This window comes from Oryctolagus cuniculus, chromosome 11 (assembly GCF_051225735.1).
Source record: "Oryctolagus cuniculus isolate XC-2025 breed Fujian yellow rabbit chromosome 11, ASM5122573v1, whole genome shotgun sequence".
Classification (NCBI taxonomy): Eukaryota; Metazoa; Chordata; class Mammalia; order Lagomorpha; family Leporidae; genus Oryctolagus; species Oryctolagus cuniculus.
The window spans coordinates 111,104,159-111,122,118 of record NC_142877.1 but is presented as its reverse complement, the minus strand read 5'-3'; the positions used below and the strand labels follow the sequence as shown (position 1 = coordinate 111,122,118).

Sequence of the window (17,960 nt, the reverse complement as noted above, 5' to 3'; positions counted from 1 at the left end):
ATGTTTACATTGTTGATCTTGTTTGCTGTGCTCCAGTGGTCTTTCAAGAGTTTCCCTTTCTACTTTGTTGCTTTGCCTCATTGTGGATCCCAAATTAAGGCATGTGGACCATCACCAAGCCGTGCTCATATACTGAAGGTAAGCTAACCAAATGTTAACCAAGTCCAGCCTGCAAACCAATGAGCATGGGGACAAATGCTTGTTCTCGTAGGCAAGAGTTTCCTGGGGGTGGGAATCATTGTTTTTACAGTATTTTGGTACCAATAGTTTTCTAGTACATCTCTCTGTTTACATTGATCATAAGGAATCTCAGGTCCAAATGTTCAAATCTGAAAGCCATATAAATGCCTTCAGTGAAAATATTAATTTGTTTGCTTTCTCTTGTGTTTTAATTTTTAAATATATTTGCATCTTCTCCTTTGCAGATTTTTATCTGCTTGTGCTTTCCTACTTCCTTGTTATGGGTCCATTTGTGCAGCTTCCAATCCTTGTGTTATAGGAGGTGAGCTTGTGGTAGGCAGAAAGAATGTTCACAGGCACCACACTGTATAAGATGTGTGATATTTAGTAATGTGGATTCTCCAATCTTTGTTCTTCTTGCTTAGGATTTCTTTGACTATGCTAGATCTTCTTACTTTCCTAAGTCCTTTTAGAATTGGATTGCTTCAGATATTGATAAGATCACATTGAGTGTACAGATCAATTTCTGGTGAAATTGATGTTTACAGTAGCATAGAATCTTACATATCTGAAATATGGTACAGTTTCTCTCAGAAATGTTTTGTGGTTTTCAGGGTTGCGATCTTGTTAATCACTCTGTAGATTTATCCAGCCTCATATTTGATATTTTCTGATGATATAATAATCAATGAATATTTTAAAAATTGGTGCTAGAGACAGTACAATATTTTTGTTATTTGGCATTATATCCAGTAGTTCTGCTAAATTTAATTATCAGTTCTGTTTCTAGGTTATTCTGAAGTTTCTGTATTTATAATCTGTCATACATTTTACTTTTTTCTTTTCAATCCTTATGCTTATTTTTATTTTCCTGTTGCAGTAGACAAAATAATGTTAACTAGAATTGAGAATATTACAAATTTTTTTCAGACTCTGCTTATCAGTGGAAAGTGTTCTCTATTCTATATGTAAGGATGAGGTTATCTATAAGATTTCTGTAAATAGCCTCTATTTGATTCAGAAAGTTTCATTGCTAGTTTTCAGAAAGATTTTTCTAGTCGTTTTTTACTGAAAAGACAAAGAGATGAGAGAGAGAGAGAGTGACAGACAGAGATCTTCTATCTACTGATTCACTTCCCAAATGCCTACAACAGCGGGGGCTGGGCCAGGCTAAAACCAGCAGTTTGTTGGAATTCAATCCAAGTCTCCCACGTGAGTGGCAGAGATCCAACTAGTTAAATCATCATCTTCTGCCTTTTGACGTGTTCACTAGTAGGAAACTGAAGTCAGGAGTGGAAGCAGAACTCAAACCCAGGCATCGTTACATGAAATGTGGGCATGCCACTCAGCATCTTCAGCACAGTGCCAATGCCTGCCCCTAGTTTTCTGAGAGTTGTAATGAAGAATGGCTTTTGGACAATAGCGAACACTTTTGATGAGAGGGTTGTATGGATCTCTTCTTGTACTTTGTTAATGTAAGGATTGCATTTGTTGATTTTTAAATGTTGAACTGGCTTCACATTTTTGGAATAAATACCACTTGATATTGATGTATTTGCTGAATTCCACTTGCTGGCTTTGTCCAAGAATTACATATCAAAGTCCAGGAGAGGTTTACTTTTGTGAGGCATGGTGGTCTGAGGGAAGAGAAAGGAGTTTGGGTGGTTCCTTATAACTAAGACAGAGAGAGAACACAAGAGACTATGTTGAGAGTTTGTTGATCTGCAGCAATGGAGGCCATAATCTTAGTGCCTGTCTCTATTATCCATGAACAGTATTGCCTCAAAACTCAGTCTGGTACTGCCCAGTGTGGGAAAGAATTGGAGACATGATGGTTCATCAAAGACAACACAACATCTGAGTCTTGAGTTTTCCATGAGTGTCTAAACATTTGGAATAATGGATCCTGCTGATGCCACAGTACTAGATTGGGAAGTTTATTACAGGTGATCATTGAGAAATGTCAGCTTTTATGTGGCCTCGGATGGCATGAAGCTAATGCATGAGAATATAAGACAAATGTAGTATATTGTCCCTTGCTGGAAGGTATTTGGAACATGAAGTAGAATCTGGAACAAGATTAGATTTGAGTCAGATATTATCAATTTGGTTGGAGTTGTCTGTGTTAAATTAATTAATGATAATTTACAGATTTTTCTTTTTCTTTTTTAAACTTTTATTTAATAAATATAAATATCCAAAGTACAGTTTATGGATTACAGTGGCTCCCCCCCCATAACTTCCCTCCCACTCACACACCTCCCATCTCCCGCTCCCTTTCCCATTCCATTCACATCAGATTCATTTTTCAATTCCCTTTATATACAGAAGATCAATTTATTATATATTAAGTAAAGATTTCATCAGTTTGCACCCACACAGAAACACAAAGTGTAAAATACTGTTTCAGTACTAGTAGCATTACTTCACATTGGACAACACATTAAGGACAGATCCCACATAAGGAGTAAGTACACAGTGACTCCTGTTGTAGGCTTAACAATTTGACACTCTTGTTTATGGTGTCGGTAATCTCCCTAGGCTCTAGTCAAGTGTTGCCAAGGCTATGGAAGCCTTTTCAGTTCACCGACTTCAATCTTATTCCAACAGGGTCATAGTCAAAGTGCAAGTTCTCCCCTCCCTTCAGAGAAAGGTACCTCCTTCTTTGTCTTCTCTCTCTCTCTTTCTTTTTTTTTTTTTTTTTTTTTTTTTTTTTTTTTTTTTTTTTGCCAGAGTGTCTTGGCTTTCCATGCCTGAAATACTCTCATGGGCTCTCCAGCCAGATCCGAATGTCTTAAGGGCTGATTCTGAGGCCAGAGTGCTGTTGAGGACATTTGCCATTCTATGAGTCTACTGTGTATCCTGCTTCCCGTGTTGGATAATTCTCTCCCTTTTTGATTCTATCGGTTAGTATTAGCAGACACTAGTCTTGTATGTGTGATCCCTTTGACTCTTAGTCCTATCATTATGATCAGTTGTGAACTGAAATTGATCACTTGGACTAGTGAGATGGCATTGGTACATGCCACCTTGATGGGATTGTATTGGAATCCTCTGGCACGATTCTAACTCCACCATTTGGGGCAAGTCCGATTGAGCATGTCCCAAATTGTATATCTCCTCCCTCTCTTATTCCCACTCTTAAATTTAACAGGGATAACTTTTCAGTTAAAATTTAAATACCTAAGAATAATTGTGTGTTAATTACAGAGTTCAACCAATAGTACTAGAACAAAAAAAATACTAAAATGGATAAAGTATTACATTGTACATCAACAGTCAGGACAAGAGCTGATCAAGTCACTGTTTCTCATAGTGTCCATTTCACTTTAACAGGTTTCCCCTTTGGTGCTCAGTTAGTTGTCACCGATCAGGGAGAACATATGATATTTGTCCCTTTGGGACTGGCTTAATTCACTCAGCATGATGTTTTCCAAATTCCTCCATTTTATTGCAAATGACTGGATTTCATTGTTTTTGACTGCCGTAGTATTCTATAGAGTACATGTCCCATAATTTCTTTATCCAGTCTACTGTTGATGGGCATTTGGGTTGGTTCCAGGTCTTAGCTATTGTGAATTGAGCTGCAATAAACATTAATGTGCAGACTGCTTTTTTGTTTGCCAATTTAATTTCCTTTGGGTAAATTCCAAGGAGTGGGATGGCTGGGTTGAATGGTAGGGTTATATTCAGGTTTCTGAGGACTCCCCAAACTGACTTCCATAGTGGCTTAACCAGTTTGCATTCCCACCAACAGTGGGCTAGTGTCCCTTTTTCCCCACATCCTCTCCAGCATCTATTGTTGGTAGATTTCTGCATGTGAGCCATTCTAACTGGGGTGAGGTGAAACCTCATTGTGGTTTTGATTTGCATTTCCCTGATTGCTAGTGATCTTGAACATTTTTTCATGTGCCTGTTGGCCATTTGGATTTACTCTTTTGAAAAATGTCTATTGAGGTCCTTGGCCCATCTCTTAAGTGGGTTGTTTGTTTTGATGTTGTGGAGTTTCTTGATCTCTTTGTAGATTCTGGTTATCAGCCTTTTATCTGTTGCATAGTTTGCAAATATATTTTCCCATTCTGTCGGTTGTCTCTTCACTTTCCTGACTGTTTCTTTTGCAGTACAGAAACTTCTCAATTTGATGGAATCCCAAATGTTAATTTTGGCTTTGACTGCCTGTGCTTCCAGGGTCTTTTCCAAGAAGTCTTTGCTGGTACCTATATCTTGCAGGGTTTATCCAATGCTCTCTAATAATTTGATGGTGTCGGGTCATGGATTTAAGTCTTTAATCCATGTTGAGTGAATTTTTGTGTAAGGTGAAAAGTAGGGGTCTTGCTTCATGGTTCCGCACGTGGAAATCCAATTTTCCCAGCACCATTTATTGAATAGACTGTCCTTACTCCAGGGATTGGTTTTGGATCCTTGATCAAATATAAGTTAGCTGTAGGTGTTTGGGTTGATTTCTGGTGTTTCAATTCTGTTCCATTTGTCTATCCATCTGTTTCTGTACCAGTATCATGCTGTTTTGATAACAACTGCCCTGTAGTATGTCCTGAAATTTGGTATTGTGATGCCTCCGGCTTTGTTTCTGTTGTACAAGATTGCTTTAGCTATTCAAGGTCTCCTGTGTCTCCATTCACAATAGTTACAACAACAATCAAATACCTTGCAATAAACTTAAGGAAGGACGTTAAAGATCTCTACCATGAGAATTACAAAACATTAAAGAAAGAAATAGAAGAGGATACCAAAAAATTGAAAAATCTTCCATGCTCATGGATTGGAAGAATCAATATCATCAAAATGTCCATTCTCCCAAAAGCAATTTATAGATTCAATGGGATACCAATCAAAATACTGAAGACATTTTTCTCAGATCTGGAAACAATGATACTGAAATTCATATGGAGATTTTTCTTTTTTAAAGATTTATTTATTTGAAAGAGTTACAGACGGGGGGGAGGGAGAGGGAGAGAGAGACACATTTTTCCATCTGCTGATTCACTCCCTAAATGGCTGCAAAGGCCAGGGCTGGGCCAGGCTGAACTCGGGAGCCTGGAACTCCATCTAGATCTCCCACTTGAATATTCTCAGGTGCATTGGCAGGGAGCTGTATCTGAAGGGGAACAGCTAGCACTCAAACCAGTGCTCATATGGGGTGCAGTGTTGCAGGCAACAACTGAACTCACTGGGCCACAACACTGGCCCCTGAGAATGTATAGATTTAGATAGAAATTTCACTAAACATCTGTCTCTTTCACAAGAAATGGATTAAACAGAGCACAGTAAATGGCAGCTACAGATAAGTACAGAAACAAATCAGTAGAGCAGAATCATTTAAAAATGTGGACCCTGGGCATGGTGTTGTGGTCCTCTGGGTAAGTTGCCTATGGTACCAGCATCCCATATGGGTGTTGGTTTGTGTCCTGGCTGTTCTACTTCTGACACAGCTCCCTGCTGATGGCCTGAGAACAGCAGTAGAAGATGGCCCAAATGTGTGGACCCTGCCACTCATGTGGGAGACCCAGCAAAAGCTCCTGGCTCCTGGCTTCAGCTTGGGTCAGCCTTGGCTGTTATGGCTATCTGGGGGGAGTGAATCAGCAGAGGGAAGATATGCCTCTCTCTTTCTCTCCCTCTCTTTCTATAATTCTGACTTCCAAATAAATAAACAAACCTCTAAAAATAACACACAAAAGTATGGACCCTGGAGTTACAACCCCTGTTCCAAAACCAAGAGTTGAATTCCAGACAAGTTACTGGACATCTCTTAGTCTCAGTTCCATTGTCTTTCAATTAAGAAAGATGTTAGTAGCCTACACCATTAGCTCATTGTGATATTCAATTAAAAAAAACATTTAAATCTTGGCACTTAATGAATTCACAAAAAATGTTAGCTGTTAGTGTTGTTGAAATTATTTTTACAACTATTATTTCTTCATAAATGGTTATATAACATATTTTAAAACATCTGCAATTATTTTCTTTAGCTTCTATCTGAATAACCAACTCTACAAAAAGTGTATATATTCCTTTAGTGGCATGGTAAATTATCTTGAATATTATAGGAACAAAATAATAAAAAATAAATTAAATATTTAGCATAGAATCATTCATCCTTCTCCAGGTATCCTGAGTTACACAACCACAAACCTCTGTGATGTCCCTGTTTCTTTCTCATGAGCTTCATTCTGAAATGTCATTTGGCTGAGTTGATTAATTGATTTCAACAAATATTTGGATTCTTATCTCTCCTGAGGTTAAACAGCCTGGTTAATGTTTTTCCAGAAAAGATTGAGGGTATTACAAGTGGGACGCTTTGCTCCACACACCCTGGCCAATGAATGAGTCCCTGGCTGCACAGCAGGATCTAAACTGTTTTAAGAAGTAGGTTCTGCCCTCAGTCTCACCTACGGCCAAATCCCAGCTCCAGAGTAGGGGTCTACATCCCCCTAGCTTGCCCTACCCCTCTAGAATAGGACCAGAGGCATTCACTGGGTCAGCTTGGGTTTTGCCCTGACATTCACAGGACAGAGGCTAAAGAGTTAAAGCATGCTGATGGGAAAGCTAAGAAACCGCAAGTCCTGGGGGTGGGGTGGGGGGTCTTGATTTCTCCCATGAGAATGCATACATATTGATGAGCTGTGTGGTTTGAGTGTGTCCCCTGACACTCCATGTGCCTGTAGGTCATGGGGTATCACCCCGGGAAAGGAACACCATAGGTCTTGTAATACTGGAACATCTCCTGTAGGAATCAGTGGTTATAAAGTGAGTTCTGTGTTTTCCACTCTCCCTCACTTGCTTCCTACCTCACCAAGTGGCCTTTATACACACATGCCTGTCAACTGTAACACCATTCATTGTCAGGCCCTCATCAGAGCCAACAGGTGCAGGCGCCATGCTCTTGAATCTCCAGCACTGTGAGCTAACCAAACCTCTTTTATTTTTAAAATATTTATTTGTTTATTTGAAAGAGATACAGAGAGGTAGAGGCAGAGAGAGAGAGACAGACAGACAGACAGAGGTCTTCCATCTGCTGGTTCACTCCCCAAATGGCCACAATGCCAGGGCTGGGCCGATCTTAAGCCAGGAGCCAGGAGCTCCTTCCAGGTCTCCCATGTGGGTGCAGGAGCCCAAGCATTTGGGCCATCTTCTACTGCTTTCTCAGGCCATAGCAGAGAGATGAATCAGAAGTGGAGCAGCCAGGACTCGAACTAGCACCCTTATGGGATGCCGCCACTGCAGGCTGCAGTGTTACCTGCTATGTCATGGGGCCAGCCCCACCTCTTTTCTTTATAAAGTACCAGCCTTGGGTATTTTAGTATAGAGACACAAAACAGACTGAGACAGCAGGTGTAACAGCACTCCTTTATTTCCCAGGATTGGAAGTCTGGGTGTAGCAAGGCTTAGCTGGTTTCTCGGCAGAGATCAATGCACTGGGGGATTCAGTGTCTGATGAGGGCCTATATCCTGATTCATAGATGTCGCCTTTCACCGTCTTCTCATGGTTGAAGGGGTGAGCTTGCTGTCTGAGACCTCTCTTATCAGGGGGCTGATCTCATCTCATGATCTAATCATCTCAAAGACACCACATTTCAATACCGTAACACCGGTGGGTGGATTCTAACACAGGAATTTTAAAGGAGCACAAACATTTGAGCCATGGCAGTTACCTTAGCAGTGACTTCAAGAGACAGGGATCTGAAGTTCAGAAGAGGCTATCCTGTGTCTCAATGCTATGTAAAACCTCAAGACGTTTTCACAATTCTAGGTTATGTATTCAGTGATTCTCCTTCCTTCACTAAGTTTTGGGACTTAGAGATGAAATTTAGTTGGAAAAAATAACCTAAGAAAATGTCATTTTAGCAGCCTGAATGTCGTGTCTGACACTCAAATGTTAACTTAGCTGTCTTCTCTGTGGCCTTGGCAATGACTGCAACCCACGTCAAAACACACGTTCGTAGCAAAGCTTTCCTCCTAACAAGTGATGTTGTCTACAAGCAGAATTGTAGGACTTATCCATGAGAAGGAGATGAACTATCTCCCCACTGCCTTATATACAAGATCTTGTCCAACCCGTATTTGAACAAGAAAACCTGACTACCTTCAGTTACATGTGACTTTGCTACAGAGTAAAAACATCTCCCCCTTGTTAAGGGGTAAGTTTGGTTTTGGTTTTAATCTCAATGGCAAGTTATACTTGCTTACAAAAATCGTCTGGATATGTACTCATTGGCTTGGTTCACCTGCATGCTGTAGGTTGCTCCTTAAGCTGTTACAACCCAGAGGTGGGCTGGGCAATTGTATTCTTCCCTTTGAAAACCACTGTGTTTCTTGTGTCCTGTGGGCAAGTGGAGGTTTTTAGGACAAGATCCAGGGATCGTTCATGGTTGAATTACAGCTCACTTGCTTTGCTGTGTTCATTACTGAGTCCATGATGGCCCCAACTCAGGATTTGCTTACCGGATCTTCTTGTAAAACCTCTTCCTCTACATGTGATGTAGAGACTGAATGAGAAGCTTGACCTAGACCTTGGGAAGTGGATAGATTCATCAAAGATCAGGGACTCAAGAATGCCAGGCAGGAAGAACAAAATAAAGGCAACGGAAAAGCCCATGGAGTGTTTGCAAACAGTTTCCCTGGTATGAACTGCAACATACATGCAGGTATGGTCCTTATGTGATCGTGGTGAGCATTCAAAGACGTGGTTGTGTGTTAGAATAGTGACTAGCAGGCCGGTGTTGTGGTGTGGTAGGTAAGATGCTATTCAGCTGCTCTTCTGATCCAGCTTCCTGCTGATGTGCCTGGGAAGGCAGTGGACGATGACCCGAGTACATGGGCCTTCGCCACCCAAGCAGGAGACTAAGATGGTGCTCCTGGCTCCTAGCTTTGGTCTTGCCCATCTCTGGCTGTTGCAGACATTTCGGAAGTCAATGAGCAGATGGAAGATCTCTTTCTCTCTGTATTTCTTCCTCTTGTACTGTCACTCTGCCTTTCAAATCAGTTGATCCATCCTAGTTAGCACAACCTGCTTTATGTTTATTAGCTCATTTTAATGTGTAGCGTTTACTGTTGCTTTTCCTTTCCACATTTTTTTCTCCTTGGAAATAGCCCTCTATCCTACACGTTTGCTTTACAATGAACATCCTGATCAGAAAGCGGTTTGTGATAACTCCTAATCTAAGGTAAGCTATGTGGAGTAAGTTTTCACATAAGAAAGAAGTCAGAGGGGCCTTAATGGGTAAAGCCGCTGCCTGCAGTGCTGGCATCCCATGTGGGAACCGGTTCAAGTCCCAGCTGCTCCACTTCCGATACAGCTCTCTGCTATGGCCTGGGAAAGTAGTAGAAGATGGCTTAAATCCTTGAGCCCCTGCACCGATAGGAAAGACCTTGATTGGATCCGCACAACTCTGGCCGTTGTGGCCATCTGGGGAGTGAACCAGTGGATGAAAGACTCCCCCCACCCCCCTGCCTCTCTGCCTCTCTGTAACTCTGCCTTTCAAATAAATCAATCAGTATTAAAAAAGAAGTCAGCGCAGGAGGTGGGATGGCCTTTGTACTTGAGCCTTACCTATATTGACAGCTATTCCAGGAAAAGACATGCTGGAAGAGAATCCTGGAAAAACCTATGATGTAGCCTACAGTCCTACCCAGCCTGAAATCAAGAGCCAGCTAGAGGGGGTGCTTGAGGCTAAACATTAATCTGTTGTCAGCAGGTTGACCCACATGTTAATATTTGGAGAGACAACTGTACCATTTCGTTAGGGGCCTGATAGAGCCAACAGTGACAGGGGTCCTACCCTTGGGCTTCACAACTAGGCTTTTCATAAGGAAATCTGAGAGGTCACCTACAAGGAGGAGAAACACTTGTCCTGGGAATGGCTGGTAAGAGACTGACAGATTTTGGGAGCAGATGGATGGTCTCTTGGTTCATATATTTGCAAGAGGGATAGGGTATCATTTCATTGATTTAGGCACTAAGATCCTGGTGCCACAGATGTTAGTTTTCTGTCATTATGTCCCCTGGGGTTACTGCTCGGGGGGGCGGGGAATGGAATAAGCAGAGAAAAAATGCTACCTGGGTCAAGACTGCCTCTTGTGGGCTGCTCGACTGTTAAGGCTTGACCTGAAAAGCAAACAAAGGCCGAGGCAGAGGGAGAGTTTGCAGAAATGAGATGACAGGGATGCCTGGGAACAATTAATTGACTAATTTAAAATACTTTTATGGTTACTTACAGTTAGAATCCTCTCTCGGGCTCCAACCAGCAAGCCAGTTGGAAATAAATAATTCCACTTATTTGAATCCCAAAGTTCTAATCTGTTCAGTGGAACACAGCTTTATCCAGTACGGGTGTATTGAGTATTTAGTGTTTCTTGCACAATGTTTTTGCTTAGTTAGTAAGCACTCAGTGTTTAGAGGGCCTTAGGAAGAACAAACCGTTTACTCATTCAAGAAACTTATCAAAGGCTTACTATGTGCTTTTTTTTTTTTTTTTGACACAAAGATGGATGAAAAAGAAAGCTGTCAGTGCAGGGGCAGAAATGTATTTAGCTGAGTGATTCTTGCTGTATAAAAAGTGGAGATGCAAGTGGGTTTACTGCCTGCTACTGCTGTAGGTCAGAGTTCAACTTCCTGAATTTGCTTGGAGGGCAGGGCCGAAAGTTCAGTTTGTCTCATTTCTACCAATGCAGCCTTCCTATCAAAATAGAAGCAAGTGAGCAACCTGACTTCCTTGTTGATTTCTTAATAAGGTGTCTGGTTATTGGTCAACGGCATCCTGGTGGCAACTGCTGTGTTTGAGAAAGGACTCTGTGCTGGACCTCCAGGAATCCAAGGACCCCCTGGGCCAAGAGGACCCGTTGGTCCAGTGGGACCTCCTGGTTTCCCAGGTGAGGAATGTGTCTCTTCTGCCTGTTATTTGCTCCTGTATTTTCCATGGGGAAGCCCTGGTCCTCACCCAGGAGCATCAGGTATTATGGATAGAAAAAGTCTGGAGGCAATGACCATGTAGAATTGGATCCCACAGCAGGGGGACAGAAGCCTAAATCTCAGGGCTTAAGGGAAACCCTCCTGGTTCTAGATTAGACCAGGGAACTGTGGTCCACATGAGTGGCCTGGTGGGAGAAGGTGCTACTTAGAGTCAGTGTCTGCAGGTAGGCTCTCCAGTAAACAGCAAGAAAGGAGAATAAGGTAAGTTCACCATCAACAGAGAACAAGATTTCACTGGGGTTGGGGCTCAAACCACACTTAGAGTGGAAAGAGTGCACACCTATGTGGGGCATCAAGGTCCTTTGTAGGTCCTTTGCTGGTCACCCAGGACCAAGAAGGGACTCCCAGGGAAGCTCACAACTCCCTGTTGTCTCCCAAGGGGCAATTGGCATTGGGTGGTATCTGTGAAGGTTGGATCTGGCAATGCAAAGGTTTTCCAACCGCCAAAACTAGACATCCAGACTCTGATTTATCAAACTTGGCAAGACTATGGTCTTTTAGTAAGAATGAGTCCCACCTGGCTGGAATATAGGCTCAATATCATTAAAACAGTGTCAGGAAATCACCTTGCTCTGTCTTTACTGCTACACTTTCCCTAAAGGACATCAGGATGCACAGGGTCCTGTCAAACAAGAGTAATACTGGGTCACATTAGTCATGTTTTAATGTTTGATAGTCACTTTGCTAAGTGTTCCGAGTGCATTGCGTCATCACATCACAATAATCATGTGAGAAGTCCCTGATCTTTACGTGTGGAACACAGTGCTAGCAAGGTTAACTGACGTTAGCAAGACCACATAGCCAGTCAATTTCAGGTTTGCAACCACTTGAATCACACACCAAATGTCCATCTCTTAGCCATGATATCTAAACAAAAATTCGGGAAGTTTCCCAGAGCAACTGAAATATCGCCTTCTTGATCTCCCCGCTGACACTTCTCCAATTTCCAATGGCCGCCAGGTGCACCAGGAATGAGGGGACCTCGAGGACTGACTACAAAATGCCCATGTGACACAAAGTCTGCCTTCACCGTGAAGCTCAGTGGCAAGCTGCCTTCGCCTGCTGAGCCTGTCACCTACACAGAGGTGCTGTACAATGGCCAGGGGGACTTAAAGGAGGAGACTGGGGTCTTCACCTGCAGACTCCCAGGAAATTACCATTTCCAGTTTGACGTGGAGCTTCAACACTGCAATGTGACTGTCTGGCTGAAGAAGAACCACACTGCAGTCTTGGAAAAGCGTCAGGTCGCTACCAAGGAGTACAGGAACCTCGCTGGCACCTTGATCCTGCCACTAGGCATAGGTGAGAAGGTGTGGCTAGAAGCACAAGTGGAACCTGAGGATCCTGACCAAGCAAGAGCTACAGTCTACTTCTCTGCTTTCCTGACATAGTTTTGTCTCCATATAAGACAAATGTGCCTCTTATGATTCTGCTGCTTACACAGATAGGAAAACAAACAAGTAAATAGCTGCTGTATACCGTATCTTGACCTCTTAAGCCTACTCGCCTTAGGATTTTGAGATCTCAGAATTTTGGTAAATAAATCATATGTTTCCATGAACAAACAAGCAGGTGTAGTCCAGGTGGAATTGTGTCTTAGAATTTTATTTTAAGGAGTTAAAGGGCAGGTGTTTTGGGCAGTAGTTAAACTGATGCCTGGGACACCCACATCCTACATCAGAGTACCTGGGTTCAAGTCCTGGATCTGCCTCTGATTTCAGCGTCTTCATAATGCACCCTCGAGGAGGCAGCTGGTGATGGCTCAGATACTTGGGTCCCTGCCACCAACATGGGAGACCCAGATTGAGCTCTGTGATTCTGGCTGAACTGGTGGATGGAAGATCTCGAATTATCATTCCGTCTCTGCTTCTCAATCTGTGTCTTTCAAATAATATGAAAATAAATATTTTAAAAAATAAATCAAGGAATTATTAACTTAAAAATCACTCTTCTCATAGTTACCAAGGTCATTCTTTCTCCTTGTTCTCAAACCTCAATTATTGGCTTCACCACATTTGCAAATTAAATAAGACAATTAAATTTAAAAGGGCAAATATAGGCCAGCTTGTTGTTGTAGCTGGGTTAAGCTATAATCTGCAATGGCAACATCCCATAATGATCACCAGTTCAAGTCTCAGCTGCTCTGCTTCCAATATAGCTCCCTCTTATGCCCCTGGGAAAGCAGGGGAAGATGGTCTAAGTGCTTGGGCCTCTGCATCCACATGGGAGACCTGGATGGAGTTCTAGGCTTCCAGCTTCTGCCTGGCCCAGCCCTGGTCTCTGCTGCTATTTGGAGGGCGAATCATTGAATGAAAGATCTCTCTTTCTCTCTCTTTCTTGTCTCTCTGTAACTTTACCTTTCAAGAAAATAAATGAATATTTAAAATAAAAGGAAAAGGAAAAATAAAAACATTTTATAAAATATTAAAACTTGTCAATGATAAAAAACATTTTTAAATTTATTTGCATGCATTTCATAAATACAACATTAGGAACATAGTGATTTTTCCCACTGTACCTGCCCTCCCACCGACTCTCCCACCCTGCTTCCTCTTCCCTCTCCTGTTCCCTGTCTTGGTTTTTTTTTACGAAGATCTATTTTCATTTAACTTTATATACAGAGGATTAACTCTATTTTAGGTAAAGAGTTTAGCGCTTTGTATGAGAGAGAAAAAGAAAAGGAAGAAAAAGGAGGAAAAAAAGACCCTGTTTCTCAACAGTCCAGACAAAGGCTGTTCAATGTTATTGCACCTCGAAAGTAATTTTGTTTTTTTCCTTCCCTTCTCCCTCTTCTTCACTCCTTCTCCCCTCTTTCCTTTTAGAAACTTAATTATCTTTAAAGAAGAACCAAGAAAGATCCATCTTTTGTGGGCTCTTAGACATAACTATAATTTACAAAACATAATATCCTCTGCTTAATACACTAAAAGTAAATGATTCTTTGGGAACAAGTTTTACTAGTAAGTCTCAAAATACAACTCTTTGGGGGACAGAGGTCCTGCATGAGACGAGAGTGCACAGTGATTCTTGTTGTTAGTTTAACAATTAACACTCTTATGTATAATGTCAGTGATCACCTGAGGCTCTTGACATGAGCTGCCTAGGCTATGGAAGCCTTTTGGATCCACTAACTCGACAAGGCCATAAGCAAAGCAGAAGTTTTCACCTCCCTTCAGAGAAAACCACTTCCTTCTTTGGTGACTGCTTCTTTCGACTGGGGTCTCATCCACAGAGATCCTTCATGTAGAACATTTTTTTTTGCCACATGCCCTAGATTTCTATGCCTGAAGTGCTCCCCTGGGCTTTTCAGCCAGACCATAATACTTAAGGGGCTCATGCTGAGGTCAGAGTGCTACTTAAGGCAATTGTCATTCTATGAGTCTGCTGTATGGACTGCTTGTTGGAGCATTCACTCCTTCTTAGTTCTATTATTGTTACCAAACACATTGCTATTCATGTGATCACTTTAACAATTGATCCTATCTATATAGTCACTTTACCACTTAATTCTATCCATGTGATCCCTTTAACACTTGAAATGCTATTTTTACCTCCCAGCTTAAGGGAATTTGGGGTCCCATGGTAAGTTTTTAAACTGTACCCTTAGAAGTAAGTCCATAGAAATGTGTGAAGAACTATACTGCTTTATAGTTATAGACTTCATGAATTTCACAATTACAAATTTAGGATGGTGACAATTCTTCCTACCGTGCCTGCCCTCCCATTCATACTCCTAACCTCCCCCCCCCATTCTCTTCCCTTTCTTATCCTCACTCTTCTTTTTTGCTAAGATCTACTCAATTAACTCTATACACATGTGGTTAACTCTGTTAAGTATGGAGTTCTAGGATTCGTATGAAATAATAATAAGTAAAATAAGATAAAGGAAAAGAAAACAAAACAAAACAAAAAAGCCCACTGTTCCTCAACAGTCAAGAGAAAGGATGTTTAAAGTCATTGCTTCTCAGTGTCAATTTCACTTCTACAGGTTGCCTTAAAAAACTCTTATAAAAAACAGCAGGAAATTTTCCTAGCCTGATAGAATTATTCCCCTCCCCCAAATTACCTGCAGAGTATATCACTCAGAAAACCTAAAATTTCATGTTGAAAACAAGGCTAGTGTGCCTGCTATCAATCCTAATCAGCCCTGTACTGGAGGGCCTTGCCCATGTTATATGCAGGGAAAACATTAGACCATAAAATTCGAAAGGAACAATAAAAAGCTTTTTATATCAGTGTGTGAATTCAAGCCAAAAAACTCATTTATAAATTATTGAATTAATGATAACTAATATCTTGTATATAAATTCAACCTAAGAAATCCAATTATATTTTATGTGTCAGAATCAATTAGAATATAAAACAAAACAGTATCACATAAACAGTTTAGGAAATATCCAATATATTTGGAGGTAAACCCAATGAGATTGCAAGGCCTATTATGAAGGAAAATATGAAATTGTACGAGAGATTTTTAAGAAAATAAATGAAGAACAACTGTATTCAGGGATGGAAAACTCAATATTTTCTCCAAATTGACTTATAGAATCAATGTATTTCCAAAGAAAAAAGACGATGAGTGTGAGTTTGTAAGCATGTACTGTGCTTAGAGTTTGGCCTTAAGTAACATATTCAACAGAAAAATAGGAATGTTTACCACAGTCAAGGAACATAACCAACTCAGGTGGATGGTGACATCAGCAAGGTGATGGAATAAAATCTTCCCTATTTATATTCCCTCAGAAGCAGTATTTTTGTTGCCATCCATGGAAAAAGTTGCTTTGTGGGAGCCTTGGGATTCAAGTTGGGAATTCTGGAGCCCAGGAGTTAAGCAGTCACTTAGAAAGGGCAGACCCCCCGCCCCCCAGGCCGGCGCCGCGGCTCACTAGGCTAATCCTCCACCTTGCAGCGCCGGCACACCGGGTTCTAGTCCCAGTCGGGGCGCCGGATTCTGTCCCGGTGGCCCCTCTTCCAGGCCAGCTCTCTGCTGTGGCCAGGGAGTGCAGTGGAGGATGGCCCAAGTGCTTGGGCCCTGCACCCCATGGGAAACCAGGAGAAGCACCTGGCTCCTGGCATCGGATCAGTGCGGTGTGCCGGCCGCAGTGGCCATTGGAGGGTGAACCAATGGCAAAAGGAAGATCTTTCTCTCTGTCTCTCTCTCTCACTGTCCACTCAGCCTGTAAAATAAATAAATAAAAAAGAAAGGGCAGACCCACACTCAGGTGGAAGATTGCTGACCATGATCTTGGAGAACCAGTTCCAGAAATGGCCACATCGTAGCTTGGCTACTGTCCTCTCGGCCATAATTGACTCCCAAAGCCATTCTTCAGCAGGGCTGGGAGGAGTCACACACCTTAGTGCCTTGGGAGACAGAGCTACCGACCTTCTCAGCTGTGCACCTGCAACAACGTTCTGGCTTGTTCAAGCCCCTTCTGGCTGCAAATGCAGAGCAGCTGTCCTGAGCTGGGGGCCTTCTGGGAGTCACACTCATAGGTGTCCCTGGGGCAGGTTTGGCTTTCAGCCCCAGCTGAGGGCAGAAAGCAGTTCTACATGCCCAGGAACTGGAGGGATACATGTTTGTCTGTGTTTCCTTCTCCAGGCGACTCAGTTTCCACAGAAGATCCTGAAGTAGCTCTGAGAAATGACGCCAGACCGTTAGCGGTAGTGTAAAACCAGTCCAGGCACACAGGGACCTGAGTGAGACAAGTCCCTGGGTTCCCCTTCAGCCTTGCCTGCTGAATTTGGTCCCACTGTGAATCTTGAAACAGCTCTGTAATTCACTGCTCAACTTTGATCTAAGAGCAGGCCTACCTGCCCAGTGGCCCACAGGGAGATCTAGCCAACTGTGACCTTATAAACAATCCTAAAGACTTAGGTCTTGGGCGTAGACCCTAAGACAGCCCTCAGACTCACTGATGGCCTCAGTGGATAAGAGCAGCACTGCCTGCCCAGAGACCTACCCAGTAATCTAGCAGGAGCCCTCCCATGACCTGGAGGGAACCTCACACTTCTGCATACCTGGTAACAGGCCTGCTTTGACAGATCCTGAAATGGGCCCTTATCCCAGTGCTATTCCTATGGGCCAAGGTCCTGGGGATGCTCCTGTCCACTCTGGGACCAGGCCGCATTCATGCTACCTGGAGTTCCAAATAATAGACATGCTGATGACAAACCCATAGCATAGCCAGCAAAAGTCATGTGACCCAGCTTTAACCCCATTGACCAAGATCTGGGAGACAACTCCATCAGTCCTGGAACCCAACAGAAGGTCTTAACCCTTCTTAAAGTCTGAAAGAAGTGATTGTTTATTCAAATTCACGGACAGCAATACAAAGCTGCATAGATAGTGAAGAGTCAGGCAAACAAGGCAGCATCACAGGAAACTAATAAAACTTTAGCAAGTGACTCCAAAGGAATGGGGAAAAGGAATGAATTCAAAATATTCAGTTTTAAAATATTTATTTGTTTACTTGAAAGGCAGAGTGATAGAGGGAGAGTTGGGGGGAGAGAGAGATCATCCATCTGTTGGTTCACTCCCTAAATGGCTGCAATAACTGGGCTGGGCCAGGAGAAAGCCAGGAGCTGCTTCTGGGTCTCTCACACGGATACAGGGGCCCAAGGGCCTGGACTATCATTTTCTGTTTTCCCAGGCACGTTAGCAGGGAGCTAGATCAGAAGTGGAGCAGCTGGGACCTGAACTAGCACTCATAAGGGATGCCAGTGCTGCAGGCCATAGCGTTAAGCTGTTGTGCCCCAGCAACGGCCCCAAAATAATCATCTTAAATGAGCTTAA

General features: G+C 42.4%; 1 protein-coding gene across 2 annotated transcripts in view; it reads left to right on the top strand.

Annotated features, from left to right (window-relative positions):
• The window catches only part of LOC100352491 (protein HP-20 homolog), a 33,352-nt gene extending 20,265 nt beyond the window's left edge, over nt 1-13,087 (top strand). Inside the window, exons 2-4 of one of the 2 annotated variants that reach the window (XM_089307591.1) lie at nt 37-138; nt 10,930-11,067; nt 12,128-13,087. In XM_089307591.1, the coding sequence (XP_089163717.1) occupies nt 102-138; nt 10,930-11,067; nt 12,128-12,558 (606 nt within the window). In that variant the 5' untranslated portion in view covers nt 37-101 and the 3' untranslated portion in view covers nt 12,559-13,087. Of the gene's footprint in view, nt 1-36; nt 139-9,937; nt 10,063-10,929; nt 11,068-12,127 lie in introns of those variants that run through there. The other variant, XM_008257098.5, reaches the window with a different exon arrangement.
• The last annotated feature ends 4,873 nt before the right edge of the window (nt 13,088-17,960 follow it).